Source organism: Echeneis naucrates, chromosome 4, assembly GCF_900963305.1.
Source record: "Echeneis naucrates chromosome 4, fEcheNa1.1, whole genome shotgun sequence".
Classification (NCBI taxonomy): Eukaryota; Metazoa; Chordata; class Actinopteri; order Carangiformes; family Echeneidae; genus Echeneis; species Echeneis naucrates.
Genome location: NC_042514.1, coordinates 15,660,897 through 15,679,723, shown reverse-complemented (window position 1 = coordinate 15,679,723; position 18,827 = coordinate 15,660,897). Strand labels below are relative to the sequence as shown.

Below are 18,827 nucleotides of genomic sequence, written 5' to 3'. Positions count from 1 at the left end.
TTTTTGCCAGGAAGAAGAAAAGGAGACTGCCATATTTTCACAGTCAGAGAGACACATTTTAATATCATACTTTACATTAATTTGGACAGCACATAGGAGACTATAATGAAAAATGTCTGCAAAAAATATAAACAGGTGCCAGAAATGCCCCATTTGTGTCTTCACAAAACAACGTGTATAGAATCGGGGCAAACTGCTGATCCCCATTTGCCCTGCAGTTACCTTTGTTAGCATTTCTTGCATTCTTTGTGCAAACAAGTATGAAATGAACACAGCTGGCTGTCCCTAACAGAATATTTCCACTAAACACTTTCCACTTTCCCCTTTACCCCTCCTCCTCCCTGTCGCTCCCCACTTACATTGTCCATCTGTTTCCAGCAATGATCCAAATACTGCTGGGCCTTCCTGCCCTCCTGTAGATGCTGCTCATTTCCACAACCATGACAACATACACACATAAGCATGCACATAGAGACAAAAGACATTAACACAAAAACACAGGAAAATATGTGTAAATATATAAACACACTCATATGCATAAACAAAAAATGATAGGACTGAAGACATTTTTGCCACATACACAATAACAATTCAACAGGAGGAAAAATACTGAGGCCACAGCCATGGATTTACAAGAGTCCAGTGACTACAACAGTAAAATAACACTGAGATTGAATTACACTGTAAACCAGCTACTTATTACAGAAACCAGTCAAAGAGAAAAATCTGCATTTAGCATTATGTTAAGAGACATACATGCATTTCGTATGATAAGAAATTTCACAAAACAACCCAACCTAAGGATCTTTTTAAAATATCTCTGAGTAAGTAGATTTTAGTCTGCTTAGTTGTCATGGAGCTGTATTGTTGCTATAGATTTAATGAAATCATGACAACTTCCGACCTCACATGAAAAAAAGTTCATCTCCAAGACAACTGAACAAACTCCACAAATGGCATGCCATGGGGTTAAAATGACAAAAACTCTTTATAAGGTCAAGAGTGGTTGTTTTAAGTGTAATTAGATAATGCTTTACTTTGGATACCGTGTTGAGTGGGATCCCTCTGTGATCCAACATTTGTGAGATGCAGGAATTTGGCAACTTTTGATAATTTTTTTGGAAAGATTTGAATGCTTACTAAATGTCATGCCATCTACCAAACTACATCATATTAAACTAAAGAAAGCTAGGTTAAAAATTTATTTATTAGCCAGTGGAATTAATAAAAATGCATTACTAAATCAGTGGGGGAGGGGGGCAATATAATATCAATATGTCATTATTTAGAAGAGAAATCCCAAAACAAACTCTAACTCAGCTACTACAGAGGTATTTGAAAACCAACAACATTTCCTTTCAGTATCAGCCTATAGATGGCTGTCTGTGGGACAGACTATCTGCTAAAACATGCTATAGGCAGGGTTGCTTCGTCAGGAGGCAAATAAGATCATTATATAGGCATAATTTCTTGGCACTATTATGACAAATATAAACAAACAAGTTTTCGAACACAAAACAATAGGAAGGCACTTTTTTCTGATCCATGTGGAGCTCAGATTTTCAGTTTATAGCATCAGCAGATGTGAGTGAAGTAAAAGACAGATGGTTAACATTATATCCAACATACTCATCCTCTTGAGTCAAGCCAAACAGAAAAGGAAAGCATATTAGGCAACACAGAGGAAAGACAGCTACGCCCGCCTTATGACAGGAAGCACAGGAAACAACACAATTTCTGTGCCCTATGGCCTTAATGAAAAATGAAAATAAAGTTCTCTATACCACAGTGAAATATGAAATTTCATAGGATACTCACGTGCTTCCTTTCAGCTTTAAGGTCTTGGCTGTACCTCATCAGCTCTCCATACACCTTGTGAGCCATGTCCTCTGCCACCACCTCCCTCTGTCCAGCATAGTCATTCAGCTCATTCAGTATAGAGTAGAACGAAAGGCATGATGTGAACCTGGACAACAGACACGCGGAACAAACACACCGCAAATTACATGTTTTCTCAGTTGCCAGCTGCAAGTTCAACAGTTGCATTTTTATGAGTCCAAACAAGACACTAGGCTGAATGACAAACAAATATCTGAAGGGTAATAGTTGAACAAACTATGCACAGTCTAGATTTTTTAAAATAAATTGCATCTCATCTCAGCTGTCTGTGTTCAGTGTGTCATTTTTATGTTCAAAACCTTGAACAATGTAGAAATACAAATATTTGGATTTGTTAAAAAAAACGTGATGAAATAAGGAAAATATAATTTATACAACCTGCAGACTACTTTCTAAAAACAAAACATCAGTCACACAGTTTCCTTTTTAACATTTTCTAAAGTCTTTCAGGACAGCCATTCATAATAGTGCTGATGTTGTTAAAAATTAACTTAAAGCCAAGTATTTTGCATATGCTCTATTTAGGTGTCCTTGTCTTTTCTAAAGAATATTGGTAAAAGGAAAGAGTTATTTTGGCATCTACGCTGTGTTATTAAAATAAAATGTTTCCTGAGTGGCCTAAAACACTTCCTCTGTGCCCTTTTGCCATAAGACCAATTTAAGTCTTAAACTCTTGAATTTGCAGGGAGACAGAATGTGAAACCACATCAAAAAACTACAGTTAAACATTATTTCCAGCACAAGGAGACAAACAATGTCCTCCCTACCCCTACAGTCTACAGACGCTGAAGAAGTAAATACAAGTAGACACACACAGGCCAAGTGAACAACTCAACTGACTCTACTCACCTTGGCTCCTCATCCTTGGAGCGTTTAGGACAGTATTTCTTTACCAAATTCCTGATCAGAAAAAGAGGCAGATGTAGAACATAAAAAAACCTGAGTGATATTCTAAGGATGGTAGAAAGACATGTTAACAGACAGGAGACATGTAAGCACAAACCTACAAAAAAAAACACACACACACACACACACACACACACACACACACACACACACAGGATCTCAGTATAATATTAAAGATGAATCAAAGATTTAAACATCAAAGTCGAGGCCTGTCTATTCCCTCAGGCTCTACAACAGAGTTAATGATTTGACTAGGGAGCAAAGGAATGTATGTGTGTTAAAATGTGTGTGAGTGTGTGTGTGAGTGTGTGTGTGTGTGTGTGTTTAGGAGTGCAAGTTATCTGTTATTTGAGACAAAATAGGGAGGCTTTATGCCTGGCTTATTTTCTGTCCCACAGTAAAAACAGCCACGCTCTGCAGCATTGTGTGTGTGTGTGTGCATTCTGAGGGGATTTCCCGTTTGATATCACACACCAGTATCATTGGGACTATATTGGTTTTTAATGATTACTAGATTTGTACTTGTTGGGATGTTTCAACAAGCATTTCAACATTGGATTTAAAACAAATAAATTCCTTATTAGACATTTTGCCTTTATTTCAACCTTCAACATCCCCATGAAAGAGGGTTTCATAGGGATGTTCCAAACTAATGCCAAATATTGGAGCCAATCTGGGCATTTTCTTAAGAGTAGTATTGGCTGAAATATAGCCAATGTTTACAGCCCCTGTGGACTGTCCACTAGCTACAGAAATTAGTGAGAGAGAATAAGATTGTATACCCAGAGCAGCTACCCTTTGATTTTGTCTCCAACTCTGCTTTTCTCATTTAGGGAGCAGCGTCTCAATTTAGCCAGCACTGCCTATTGTTTTTACCACTTAACCTCACTACCAGCAGATCGGATCGCTGTTGCTAATTCACATTCATTCCATCCATAATGTCTGAATACAATTAAGAAGGCCTTGTTTTATAACCAGTATTATGTCACGGAATAAACTCAAGCTACACTTCAGATGTTTGAGAAAATACCAACCCAAAGCTGGCAAGTGTGATTTTTGTCAGCCTGTCTCTGCTTGTTCGACAGTCTCTGTGATGTAATAGGTTGACCGATAATGACACAAGACCTCCATGCAAGGGTTAGGGTTATACAAGTAATTGTAAAATGTAAAAAGTAATTTTATCATTGTACTGAACATGAAACTGTTAGTAAATAAATAACCCTCTTATTACCCCTCTAATATGCTCTGCGCTGACACACCTTCTACCAACTGGTCGTCTACCTTCAGTGTGTGTCATTGAATGGTCTGAGCTCCATGGAATCATGTTTAAATGTGTACATATTTCATGGTGATGCTGTTATGTGAAAAACATAAAATCTGTCCAGGTTTTTCCATTGATATCAAGTTGTGAAATAAAGCAAGTAACAATTGTTCAGAAGTTACAATGTTGTAAGTCCAAGACAGCTAGACTTAATGACCGACTGCCACAAAAACTGTAAATTTTACCCTCATACCACAGGACCTTCCAGTGAGCGGAGGAGCCAGACAAAAGAGTAGAAGATTCTCACCTTCAGCTCTGTATCATGAAAGATTTGGTGTGTATATCTGCCCAAGTGTACTCATTACTGTTTGTATATGTGTGTGTTTGAACATGTACCGTAACTGCTTGGCATAGTTTTGCTCAATGTCCAGCCTCTCCTTGACAAACTTTGCATACCGCTCCAGAAAATCAATCCCCCATTGAGTGTGTTTGTCCAGATTCTCAAACTGGTCCTGAAGATGGAAAGAGATGTAGAAAGAAATGTAGAGGGCAGAAGAAAGGAGAGAAAAGATGAGGGAGATATAGATATTTGTAGCTCATATGAACGCTACAGAAATTGAAAAACATAAAACATATCACAGAAACATTTTCCAAACCACATGTGAAAGGATTAAACAGATGGTGAAAATGAATGAGGCATATTTGACAGCTGGATGGAAAAATAAATTAAGACTTACATGACTCAGTTGTCTGTCTGCCTGAATATAACTCTGCACTTATTCACACAAATAAAATACACATGTCCTTCTCCCAGTGACTTAACAGTAAAAGCATTTCGCACCACACACAAGTCTATGCCATAGATCATACTATGTTTAAACCCCTACATGTATAAATCAAACTGCAGCATCACATTTGAGGTTTAAGAACTGGTGGACCAATCTGGGGACATAAACCTCTGCATCAATGTTGGGAAGACGAAGGAGCTGCTTGCAGATTTTAGGAGGAGCAGCCACATCCCTTCCCCTCTATTCGTTAGTGAAGCATCAGTGGAAATGGTCATCAGCTTCAAATACATGGGAGTCCACATTTCCAGGGATTTGAAATAAACAATAAACACCTCCACCTTTGTAAAGAAGGCCGACCAATGCACCTATTTTCTCAGGAGGCTGAGACAGGCTAGTCTCATTCTCCCCAATCACCACCTGCTATTGGAACTGCACTGCTACAGACAGGAAGGTGCTGCAGAGAGTGGTGAAAACTGCCCAGAAGATCACCTGCAGCAGACTTCTTTCCATTGAGGTCATCTATATCAATAGTGCAGGAGCACTGCAGTCCACATCGTAGGGGGCCTTATCCACCTGGCCCATGGACTGGTGTAGTTGTGGAACATTAAGACCAGAACAGCTTAGCTCAAACACAGCTGCTGCCCAGAGGCTGCTAGACTGGTGCCCTCCATGCGTCATTGAACATACTTTAACTCAGCATAGGACTAGTAATTCTAGATTATTATTATCAGACTTATTATAGTCTTATAGTACTAGACCTGAGTACAAATTTCATTTAATTCATGCAAATGACAATTAATAAACCTTGAACTTTTAACGCACACATTACTTAGATTACAAGTCAGCAAAACTACAGCAGATCAAATACAATGAATAAATAGTGCCAAGTTTTTTTCAGTACAATTCACATTTTCTAGAAATTACAGATGAAAGCTCAAAGAGAAAAAACCATTGAAAAACAGAAATAAAAATGATTCTTCCTCTCAACTCCTGTATGTCTGAATCATCATACAGTATATTTATGGCAAAGAAAAAGCTGAACAAGGAAGACAAAAGTTCTCATGTAACCTTGAGGAGGTTTTTATGCTTGGCCTGCTGAATGTCCATGTCTACTACACTCACTCTGAATTTCCTGCTTAAAATGTCATCCAGAATGATAAATTAAATTACACAGAGCACAGTAAATGATTTATTTCCAATCTCCCCAGATAATAATAATGCCATTTCCATGGGGAACAAGTGGTGTTATGGATTCATTTCTAGTCATTTTAATTTTCACCCTTTAATATCAATCTAATTTGGCAGTTTGTCATCAGGGTAGATAGACTGGCAACAATGCACTGCTTGATGGGAAAAACAATCATTCATACCTCTGTGTATCCAGTGCAGAATTGGTTAAATTTTAGGATAAAAGGCCAAAATTATGAATTTATCACCTCATTTATTCATTGCCCTAATTGCCCTATTGTGAAGTGATTAACACTAGAAATTAACAGTTATCTCTGTCATCTTTAATTGTGGTCAAAGTTATGTTATCAATGTGTGGTAAGGCCAGAGTTACTGTTCTGCATTTGTGCATTTAAGGACACACAGCAGACTTATTGCTATTACAGCAATAAGCAGAAAATTACCAATTTGACATTATACATCATTACGGGCATTTTATACAAAAAAAAATCTAAGGAATTATTTTGTTTATTAATGTGCATGCTTTGCAAAATAACTTGTGTGGTGAATGAGGTAAAATGCAAACCCAAAATCTGAGTGGATGTCATTTTAGGCAAAACCCACAAAATATTTATTAATTAATTTATTTATTTTTTAACTCATTCAGGGATGAATGAGTTAACACACACAGCATTACATTGTTGGACTATCAGACACTATTACACCTGCAAGCTGCCCAGACCAAATAGTCTTATCTGTTAGTCTGCTGTTGCTATAAAAAAAAAAAAAAAAAAACTTTGTTTAAGAACAGCACAGTGGTATAAAAGGTGGGGCTCATTTTCCACTTAACCCTTAATTCTCAAGCCACTCTCGAGGCATAACTTGCATCATAAACCCACAACTGATCCTTAGGCCACTGCTGCCAACCATGACAAAACACTCATTTTGAAAATAACCACATTTGAATTTGCTTATCGCTCAAAAGTTATATGTGCAATGCCACACACCCACGGTCCTTAAATACCAATATGTTGACTGTTCTCGGTTCCCACAGGACAATCTATAGGTGGACTGTGCAACCTGAAATCGCGATATCCATCAAGTGTTGCGCCCTAGTGACTATTCTGTTTCCCTCTATCTACCCTTTTTGTGAGTGTGTCAACACCAAGCAAGGCCTGGACTGAAGCAAATAAGGGTCACCAAGGGAAACAGGAGACATCTGACCTCCTTGTTTGTTAGGTTATCATTTTCTTCAAACACAAAGACAGCCATTTGCGAGCACCATTGTGATTTTAAACTCTATCGCCTCATTGTGTGCAGTGTGAGTGAGTGTGGAGAATAACAAATTCTTGGAAGAGGTGAAATAAGCAACACAAGGGGAAAAAAAAGGTTATTTTCCTAAAGGCAATGCCCAATTCTTGATCTTTAAGGTGAGTACCAGATTTTGGGCATAAGGGCTGGCAAGCATTTTCCTGCTTTGAGTCATTTCTATATTTATACTACTGAATAATTTATTTAACAGTTTGCCATTTGGTTCAAAATTTAAATGTCTGTGAAACTAAAAGTTGAGTCTAAATGACCATATTTGCTTTCGCTTATTAATTATTTCTCCCTTTGCTCTTCATTTACGCAATCACTGAATTGCTTATGCATCAAATGAAACCTGCATAAGTGAATCACTGAAGCCTACAACTCTGGGTCATATTTCCACTATCTTAGAGAGGAAACTGATCCAAAAACATAAAAACCAGACAGTGCCTGCAATCCAGAAACATCTTAAAATATATGCTGACTAAGTTTAACCAGTGAGACAAACAAAAACAGTCTAGCATGTTACAACTAAACAATGATAGTGTGGAACAAGGAGTGCCAAAATTAAGAGCTTCCTAACTCCAGTTAATCAGTGGGAAAGATGTATTTAAAAAAATAAAAAAAAAAAACAGAACTTCCCATTTCAAACAGCTCAAAAATCAACTAACCCCCCCCCCAGAGGAAAAAAAAAAGTAGCTCTGATGTCCAACAGCAACCGACTTAAGAGGCTGCTCACAGGATGTTACACGCATCACTGGGTTGTCTTTGTTCTGGCAGCACGGCAGCACAGTGGTTAGCGCTGTTGCCCCACAACAAGAAGGTTGTGTGTTTGGTTCCTGAGCCTGGGGCCTTTCTGTGCGGTATTTGCATGGTCTCCCTATGCTCCCTCCCACTGTCCAAAGACATGCATGTGACTGTAAATTGCTCATAGGTCTAAGTGGTTGTTTGTCCATGTCTGTCTCTTTATGTTGGCCCCTATCATGGCGACCTGTCCAGGGTGTACCTAATGTGAGCTGGAATTCACTCCAGCAACCCCTGCGCCCTGGAAACAGAAAAGTGATAGAAGATGGATGAATGTCTTTATTATTATTAATTTCTACTACACTGGTAACGATAAATGCCTGCCAGACTGTCACCAGCCGGGCCTGGTTTTTCCACCTTCTTATGGCGAGCGCGTCTGCCTGCAGTTGCATCAGCCTGTGTGACAGTGTCCATGAATAAGTAATAAGAGTATAAGCTCACCCTGTAGTTTTGTGGCAAACTGAACAGAGCAGCTTACTGGGGAAATGACAGCATCTCTGGGCTTTGGGTTTCTCAGTTTGCAGAAAAAACAGTAGGAGGATGAAAATGATGATGAGGGTAACAGCATAACAGACTGACTCTGAGAGTTACAAACTGATCTGCACTCAGGCTCCCACACTGCTGAAGCACCTGCACTGCATCTGACACTTTCCATTCAGACAACCCAGCATCTTATTTTCCCTGTCATTCAGATGTCCTCCTCTACAATGAAATAATCACAGACAGGGGTTACCACTGTTATGTTCCTACGAGCAGTGGGAATCTTTTACTATCTCACGATTCCATTGGTTTTTTGGGGCTACGAGTTGATTCATAATGATTTCTGCTTCAATTTATACTTGTGCAAAGGATCCTCGTGATCTATTCAAGTCTACTTTGCAAGACAGAATGACAAATGGAGACATTAAAGTGTCTTTATGACATTTATTAAGTTTTTAACATTTATCCATGCTTAGATGGAATTGTTACACAAAAGAAATATTGCATATTTCTTAAATAACAAACATAAGTGTCTCTTTATATATATATATATATATATATATATAAATAAATAAAAAATTGTGCAGTTAAACATGGGTTGCTTTTTTTGAAAACCTTGCTCATGTCAACCTCGGTCTTCATGGGGATTCGGTCCATAAGGCCCTATAAAATTTGTGATCACGAAAACATGGAATTCATTATGAACATGAAATAACATGGAACACGCTGACATTTTACATAAACTTTTTTTCCTTCTCCCTGGAATAAAAAGGACCATATCTGTTAAGAAAATGCTCCCAGAGGGGTCACTAATAATGCACGGCCCCCTACCCATGAATAAAAAAATTAATTAATGAATTAATGAATGAATGAATGTGGTGACTTGAGCATAGTGGGTACCTGAACATGTCTAAGTTAATTGGTTAATTGGTGACAAGTAATAGACTGGGCTACAGCAAGGAACGGAGCAGAGACCGGGCCCCTCCAGAGAGTAGAGACCAGACTAGATGAGACACTGGACCCCACTTCCAGAGATTCCCATCTACCTTCACAAACAACAGCGGGCCCTCAATCATCATGCACTGGGGTTGAAACTATAATAAAATATATTTAAGATAGAAAAATATATTTAACATTGAAATTTAGACCTAAAACGCTCCTGAAATGTCAGTAATCCATTTTACTGACAAACCCAGAAAATGACAGTCAAACTAAAGGTGAGGGCTAGGTCAACTTGTGAAAATGCAATAACAATCTAGTACAACATCTGTATCAGAAAATCTTAATCTTTTATCTTTCCCCTCACCATGATACCACCACATGATATTTACTCAAAGAAACTACAGTCTTAAACGTTTTTTTGACTGAATGCATTAAATGTAAAAATCAAGAAATAAATGGCCCCTCCCCTTGTACACTTGTACTGAAAGTCAGTAAAGTATGATTTATGAACTGAGTCCCCCCCCCCATCCGCCTTGGGAATCCTGTACCTGCTAAACACCACACAAATTTTGGCTATTTCTAACTACACTATGTATGTTTTTCTTGGCTCATGCCTAATTGGGCACATGCCATTGTAGCTGGTGGACAATGAAATGTGTTTCCTTCCCAGATTCAAACCCCAAAACGGTTTACAGGTCTTCTTCTTTAGAGTTTCACACTAACAAAGCCGCTGCTTTGCTTTAATGAGCGTGAATCGCATGGTGAAAAAATAAGTTAGTTACTTAGCTCCCTGTGTGAAGATTCCACTTTTGAAACACCCTGATAACCAATCAGACGACTAGACAGCCCCTCCCCAGCCAATGAGAGACCCAGACATCGTGGGTGCATTCCATGAGAAAAGGCAAGGTTAATTAGCATAGAAAATGCTGCTAGGACAATAGACTAATTACACACAGTGCATTCCAGAGCAGAGGGCACCACATACACACCCTCACATGTACACACCAACTCACACATGGCACAGACTTTGTGGGAAATGTCAACTTGTCTGAAGCACTGGCATCCCTCAGGCACCCCCAGGCCCAGTCTGCAGTGTGTGTCTGTGTTCATCTTCCTTGAAAACAACCAGAGAAAAAATGTCTCTCCTGAGAATGTGATGGAGGCAGGATTTTGAGTGTGTGTGTGTGCTGGAGATTGAAGAGAGTACGAGGGAGGAGAGGACTGGCATTTGGTGAGAGGTCTTGAAAGCTAAGAAAAACAGGAGGCAAGTAAGAGGAAAAATCGGTTCTGTTCAGGTGTGATTTATTTCTCTGGGGAGCATGGCTGAATAATCACCTACCCGTATGCAGGTAGTATGCAGGCCTAGATTTCAGCACTTATTTCCTAGTTTTGTTCAGTCTTTATTCTTAAAGTCCAGAGTCACTTCTATCGATTTTCGATCAATCAATTATATCAGATAAATACTATTTTGACCTGAAACATTTCTCAAAATTAATCCTGTACGCCCACTTTAAATAGTGAGCACAGACAGAGCAGAAGGTTGAAGTCTGCTCACACATTCATTCGCCTGTTGAGAAGACACCTGCAGTTGTTAGCTAGGATTACCTCCTCAGCAGGGGCAACCAACATGGAGCAGAATCCACACATTGCAAATTTGACCTCCTCGCCTGTATACTTCGTAGCCAAAGGTAATACCTCTTCAACAAACACAAACTGAAGCTTAATATCAGGTCTTTTTGGTTGTCTCCATCATATTTGCATGTTCACATAGCTAACAATTATTACTGTTAACGTCATGACTCAAGGCGGCTCATATAGACAGCTTTCACCTTAATTTTAAACTTCTGGACACATTGCAATAGCTTAATTTCCCCAAAGCAGATATTGTACACTGGGGAGTTCAAGCTACATTTGCTGATATTCAGGTTAGTGGATTTTGAGCTAGGAGAGGGGAATATGGATAAAATGCACTGTTGCAGTAAAGTTAAGCAATACATCACGACAGGCAGTGGTATATGCTCATTATACCACAGCTGAGGGGCATTCTTCAGCACGACACAAATTATAAATCCCTTTATAATTAGGTGTATACCATGATGTCAGTATTAGAGAATAATGCCTCATTTTGAAAATCAATAAAGAAATAGTTCATGCAAGAACTGTCCAGACAGGTGTGTATGTTTTTGGCTTCCCCAGGATGGCAGTCTTCCTCATCCATTTGCAACCGTGTCCATAATAGCCAAAAATATTGAGATTGATATAAAGTAAGGAGGAAAATCTTCACACTATATACGTGCATTTTTACATTTTATTGTCCTTTAAAACCATGATCAAACTACAAAAACTTAGATGCAGTACCATGCTCTCATTTTATACCATTCGACAAAAGGTTTTTGGACTTTTCAACAGAAGTAGTAAGGTTTGCTTTTTAACTATCGGTGTGACAAAAGAAAAGCAATTTTAGTCATCTCGTATCTATTTGGTCTGTTAGGCAATGCCAAGAACACCAGAGGGCTCAAGCACATAGTTTATATCTGTGGAAACTACACAAACATGCATACATGTGCTTTACTGAGAGCATCTGGATTTCAATTGACTTGGACTTGCTGCTCAAAAGGTTGTTGTGTTGAAAAATCTCCAATTGCCATCTATGGGCAAAGCAGACAGGAGCACTGGCACGCTGTTGGCTTTACCCTCTCTCGCTTCTACATAGGCAGAAGAAACAGCCAGCATCTATCAACTGGTTTACAAACCTAATACTGCATGTCTTACCCTTAGTATGACTGTGTTTTCATCACTGATTCTGATTCTATATAACTTTATCGTTATTTTCCTAATACACCAAATAGTTATTGGCCATGACAGTGTTCAAATCCTACAAAGAAAAGGGTGTCATGAGAGTGTCAATATCAGCTGACAACAATTATTAAAATTTTAACATCAGTTTCAATGAGCCGTTCACACTATTGAAATCCACACCCTGTAAACACACACACCCGTCTATCACTGCTTGTTCTGCAATTTGAGAACTATTTTCTTTCTTTTCCCTGCAGAAACAGAAACAACTGCATGACTGTAGGCTTACACAAACGCACTCAAACCTGGTTGTCCTACCAAACTGTAGATTAAAAACATATGATTCTTCAAATTTTACAACATTTCAGTGGAATAAAATGAATCAGAAAGCAATCGCAACAAGGATCACAACCAGCTCAGTACACAAGTCAGGGGTTGCGTTAACCGAGAATTCTCTGTCATTGACGATTTTTTTAAGATTTGACGGACAAATCTGAAGGCCATTTGTCATTTTGACAGGTTGCAATTATTTCAGAACAATATCAAAACAGCCATGAGACGCCGTCTGTCCGAGGCAAAGGTACAAAATTGAATGAAAATCACCTCTGCAGCAACTTAACTTGACGCATTTGATTACGCACAAGCATGCACCCTGTTTCACTCCATGCACAAGAGGAGGAAGGTGAGAATGAGACTGAGTTCAGGCTGCAGCAGGTGAACTGAGTTAAATTCAGCTGATTTCTTGCGAAGTATGTTCATATTTTAATTGCAAGTAATTTTGTAAAACTGTATTATTCATTTGCACATATGGCCACAGTTGGCGTTTTAGTGGCATGATGAATGTTTTCTCTCATGCCTTTATAAGTGCATCATTTAGTTTGCTCTACTTGAATTAGCATTAAAAATGAATGAATAAAAATTAAATGCTGTTGACCATTTCTTTATTATAATTAAAACAACTAAAATAAAATGACAGATAAAAATAGATTATGATGGATTTTTTTAACCTGTCTGGACAATGAAAAAGTCTAGCGCAACATCTGACATAAGCTAATATTTGGTGACAGTGGAGTACAACCATGGACAGATGACCAGCCTTTCACAGAGCTTTATATTGACAACAATTTTGCACTCACACCTACAGGCAATGTGGACACCAATTAACCTGAAAGCAGATGTCTTTGAACCGTGGAAGAAGCCAAAGCACCTGGATGGAACCTTGCAGGCAGGCAGAGGAAGATCATGCAAACTCCACACATAAAGGCACCAGGCCCAGAACCTTCTTGTAAGGCGACAGTGCAAACAGTGCCTTAGAGTACAACAATGGAGTCGTACGACTTCCTGTGTTCTTGTGGTGTGTTTCGACTATTGTGTTTGTTTACATCACTTTAAATGGTTCAGCTGAGGTGAATAATGGGTGTTTCTTCCTGTTCCTGCAAAAGCTAGAAATTTTATTTTCCAGTCTGTCTATATTTTACCCTTTGATGAATGATTACCTGATTTATCTTGTATACACTGATTTACACCACCCCAACAGCTATGCAGTGCTTTAAGAGGAAAACTGTTCATGTCTCGGCTCACGATGACAAGCATCTTGTGCACTCACCAAGCGATCAAAGCCAGGAAAATCTTGTATTCAAAAGATGATTGTGGGTAATCTCCACTGGAATGTGTACTTTCTTCTGTTTAAGCAGGTGGACCAATCAAGCACTTTGTCCAATCCCCAGCCTGACAGGCAATTTAACAGGAACCTGCACTCATTGTGCCAGCAAACATAAGTCAATAACATGTCAAAATTCAAAAAGAAAGCAGATGGAAAAAGCATCACAACTGCTAATAAATACCTTAAGCACAGATGCTGTATCAGTTACAGAGAATGAACACTGAAACACTGATTGGCAACAGGTTGGAACAAATGTCAACTCCACTGTTATTCACTTTTCTGATAAATAAAGGCAACGCATATTCAAGTAGAAAAGTAAGGGTCTTTAGAACCACACACAAACACAAACACGCACGCATGGACTATTCCCTTTTATCTTTCAAGCCAACAGTACAATTATTGAAACAATTCCTGCCACAGTGTTTTTACCTTTAGTGTTCACATTCTTTATGGATAAATCAGCCAAAAATAAATAAGTAAATGGAAAAAAAAAAAAAAAAATCACTCAGAGAGCAATGACATGTCTCATAAGGCTCTAGATTTAAAACTGGTCAAACAGATAGCAAAGAATACCCACCAGAAAAGATAAAAAATATCACAATGTCATGACAAGAGAGGAGACAGTAGATCATGAAGGATGGAAAAATGGCAAATTATCCCATTTTGGGTTCCATGAGGCAACACATTGGCAAAGACATTATCTCCTTTCATCTGCGCATAAAAACAATTTTAAGTCATTCAAGGATTGGCAGGTGACATAATAACTGAAGTCAGGTGATGCAAGTTCAACTGATTTCCATTCACAACAACAAGGTTTGGAATCAGAGCCATTCCAACTATATTTATCAGTCATTTATGGAAAACACACACTTTGGAACTCCTGTCAGTTACTGTGTAGCCAGGTTTCATAGCAACATGATCCACTTTATTGTCTTACTTCCCTGCTGCTCCACATGCACAGCTTGACAAACTGGTTGGACAAGAGACACAGGAAGACAGGTACATTGGCCCTGGACTCACTTGGTTGACTAGTCTGTCATCTTGAAAGCATTTTGCTGGCTAATTTAAACTGTTTACCTCAGCAGCACAGCACAACCTGTCTTACTTTCTCTTTTTGCAAGAAAAAAAAAAGGATGCTTTGTTTACATAATTAGTAAACCAAGTGAGAACCGCATTATGTTTCCAATGACTGTTGTTACATTTTTCCAAGCTATGGCAGAATACTCCAACATGCTCTTTTCAGGTTTGTTTATCTTGTCTCACCCAACGCCTGACCGTTTATGTCTCATCTCTAATCTCGGCCCAGGGTCATTTCGTAGGGTCAACCATGAGACTTAAGGTTGCCTGGCAGAATTCCTGGGTCTCTATCTGATCCTGAAATGCTGCAACAGAAGAAACCCCATTCTTCAGGAAAAAACTGTGAAAGCTTGATGCAATAACAATTTCCAGTCCAACAATCTGAGTGGCCAGATGCATTTCAGGATGACATCACAAAATAATCAGGTTTGAAAGACACACACACATCCACAATTGAACGGAGTGGATTGAGAATATGCAGCTACTCTTAAGGGGATTCTTTAGGCTTTAAGTGGCTGTGTTGTTACTGGCCTAACCCCTCTAGACTGAGCATCATCATCAGCGGCCACCACACTTCAAATTACCGTAAGTTTGCAAATGTTTTGTGAGATGTTGCTGAGTAATTGCAGCGGTTTCTAAAATTTGAGAAGTTGCACTTCAAAGCAGAAATAGAATCATTACGGTAATTCCACTTGCACTTTTGCCAGAAATAGCTGAATCCGTTCCTTCATTGTTAACCTAATCATACATTCTTTCAACATGCGGTAAACTGCTTGATATTGGAGGTCCTAATTGTTCCGGAAAAAATGGATGAATGCACTTACTGACAGGACACTTTCTGGCATGTTCATGTTTAAAATAAGCTGAAAATTAGGTGGACAATGGGAATCTTTGGCTAAAAGAGGGTTAAAAGCATCCAGCTGCAGATGACTAGTGTGTATCTGTGCACTGGGAGAAGCTACAGCATGACAAGCAGCAAAAGCTGCTGTATAAAAACTGAAAAGCAGAATAAAAAGAAATCACAGCCTCAAATGTTTCAACAAAATGAGCAAGGAAAGAAAAGGCTCATTAACTGGTTATTTAACAAAATAAAGCCGGGTGTTTTGGAACTACATGATCCCAACCCTTGATGCATGTATTGCTGAGATGGAACAATGAATGTGTTTGGTGGCCACACAGACAACCATTGCCATAAGTTTGTCTAAGACTGATCTTAACCCCACTCAAACCACTGACCCAAAAAGCTGCTTTTCCCCAATTGGGGACATGGCTTTTGTCCACAATTGGACAAGCTGTCCCCAATTAAGTCTTTAACAGGGGCAGGCCTGCCCACCCGCACACAAATTTTAGCACAATCAGCTCCAGTGGTTGTCCACACTATAAACCACACCATTGCATAGTTGTGAGTCCAATATGAAAGAACAGGATGTGATGATTACTGTGTCTGTTCAGCAATCCAGTGAGTGGTGTCATCAGACCATCTCTACATGCTTGCAAACACAAATAGCTCGTTTATCTAAGAAAAGGCCACAGGAACCTTGATGTGTTCAACTTATGACTCAAGTGGCATAATTACAGGCTGGGTTTGGCATGAGACTCCAAACTGTGTGACTGAGTGAGTCAAGTGCGTTGACCATAACACCTTGCCCTCACACTGTTCACACTGGTTTGTGTGGCTGACACTTGGTTTGGCTGCTGATGACTGACAGTATCTTTAGGCAAATCATATTATTTTTCAGTCCATTCAACAACAGTAAGAAAAAATATACCCACCTTAACTTGTAACTCACAAAGCATTAGTCAATTGCTTAAGATTTTCTTCAAAACATAGGAAGTTTCATTTCATTTCACTTCACAATTATCCAAAATCTGAAATATCTACATCACAGAAGTTGCAATTTTCTATGTAAAGAAAATGTGCCACATCATTGTTGTTCATGGTTAGCCCTGCAAGTGTGGTGGTGCTACAGGAACTCTCTGGCCTACAAATCATATTCCATACAGATAAAGGAACATATTTGTTTTGTGCAAGACTTAAAAGAAATCACATCATTGTTATGTTTTCTGTGAAAATCAATTGTAGAGCAAGCATTTCAACTGGGATCATAATTGCAATATTGAAAATAATAACATGTTTTTTTGTTTTTTTGTTTTGCAGCCCTATGACTGAGTATAATCCAGATAAAAAGAAAATGGATCATTGCCCCAGCTAAGCCAATTTGTGTGGTTTAAAGGAATAATATTTTAGTTGAGCAGATCCATACCATTATTTCATCTGTTTATTCAGCTGCAGTTTGCATTTAGTAATTAACTTTGCTGAAAACAGAAACCAGTAACAGTTCACTTCAAAAACCAAAGTGTAAAAATGACAAATTGTGCAGATTAAGCAAGTTTAGATAGAGCCATCCGACCAGTTTCATCGTTTCCAGTGTTTATTCTGAGCTATAAAGTATCCAGCTGCTGGCAAGAGCCTCACATGCATTACTTACAAGTAAACTTTTCCTCTAACGATAAGCAAAAATCCCGATGAGTACATTTTCTATCCTACTAACATTATATTAAATAGACTGAAATTTCTGGCACTCTTTAAATTCCTATATGTCCTCTATCTCTGGATTAAAATCTTTGTGTTTCTCTCTAATTAATTCCCTTTAACCCTCTAAACAGTGTGTTAGTCAATGTTGTCACTGAAATATTTCCCACAATGTTCCCCTCTATCCAGTGGAAATTCCCCAGAAATAGCTTACATTAGCTCAATAACAGCTTGCTTTCAGTGGAAACATCTCCTCAGATAAGTCTTTACCATGGTATAAATAAGCATGTCAATTTAGAGAAATGCCCTTTTACTTCCTGCAGGGACCAAATGAGCATGACTGCCCTTATCATATGACATGAGAAGGTCAGCACGTTCTACATGAATATTTTCACATTTTCAGCCTGTTAGCATTTTTAAAAGAAAAGACCAATACATACTGGTGAGCCTGGTAGATGTGAGAAAAGAAAAACTTGACAAATTATCTCTAGCAAAAACAAAATAATGTATTAATTGTAATTGACTGACTAACCAGCCAAATATTCATATTCAAAAGAGAGAAGTGGAACTTAAAAGTGGAACTGGAAGACTAAATTATTATTTAGTGCTCAATTGTCCTGTTTAGTTCTTTGCTTTGCCTATCTGGCCGACTAGTCAAATGGGTTAGGATCACCAGCTTTTTTGTAATTCATCCTCTGGACTCTGAATATCTGAATCCATATCTGTTTCCAGCTAGTACTACTGCTTCAGTTAGCATTAATATCAGTTCCAGTTGCTATAAATCTTGGAGCACTTCATCCACCATAAGCTTGGATCCAGTATGTGGTCTTGCAGAAGCAGTTTTGTTAAATCATTGTGAGTCACAAATTGCTAACACCAAGTAGGTTCAAATGAACAGTTACAAGACCAGACGGCTTTGGGAGACAATAGTGAGTTTAAGGGGGTTCACAAATGACTCCAGAAATCTCAATCCTCTTTGAGACAATTGTTGCCTTCTCATTGTCAAATGTTTCTCCTCTGTAAGTCTTTGCAATTTATATTTGGTCGATTCAGACAAAACAAGCCTGTTGTCAGGGGGAAAAAAGACAGAGCATGTCTCCATGTCTCCAAAGAACACCACCACAAATTCTTTACTTGTCATCTCTTTCTTTGGAAGATATACACATCTCTCCTTGTTTTTGATAAACATCAGCGACAACAAAC

At 38.6% G+C, this 18,827-nt stretch overlaps 1 protein-coding gene across 3 annotated transcripts in view; it reads right to left on the bottom strand.

The window, feature by feature from the left end:
* Positions 1-18,827, bottom strand: part of fnbp1l (formin binding protein 1-like) — a 42,335-nt gene that overhangs the window by 15,329 nt on the left and 8,179 nt on the right. For all 3 annotated transcript variants that reach the window (XM_029500575.1, XM_029500573.1, XM_029500576.1), the window contains exons 2-5: positions 4,463-4,578; positions 2,749-2,799; positions 1,819-1,966; positions 360-422 (exon numbers count right to left, since the gene is read on the bottom strand). In XM_029500575.1, the coding sequence (XP_029356435.1) occupies positions 360-422; positions 1,819-1,966; positions 2,749-2,799; positions 4,463-4,578 (378 nt within the window). The remainder of the gene's footprint in view (positions 1-359; positions 423-1,818; positions 1,967-2,748; positions 2,800-4,462; positions 4,579-18,827) is intronic.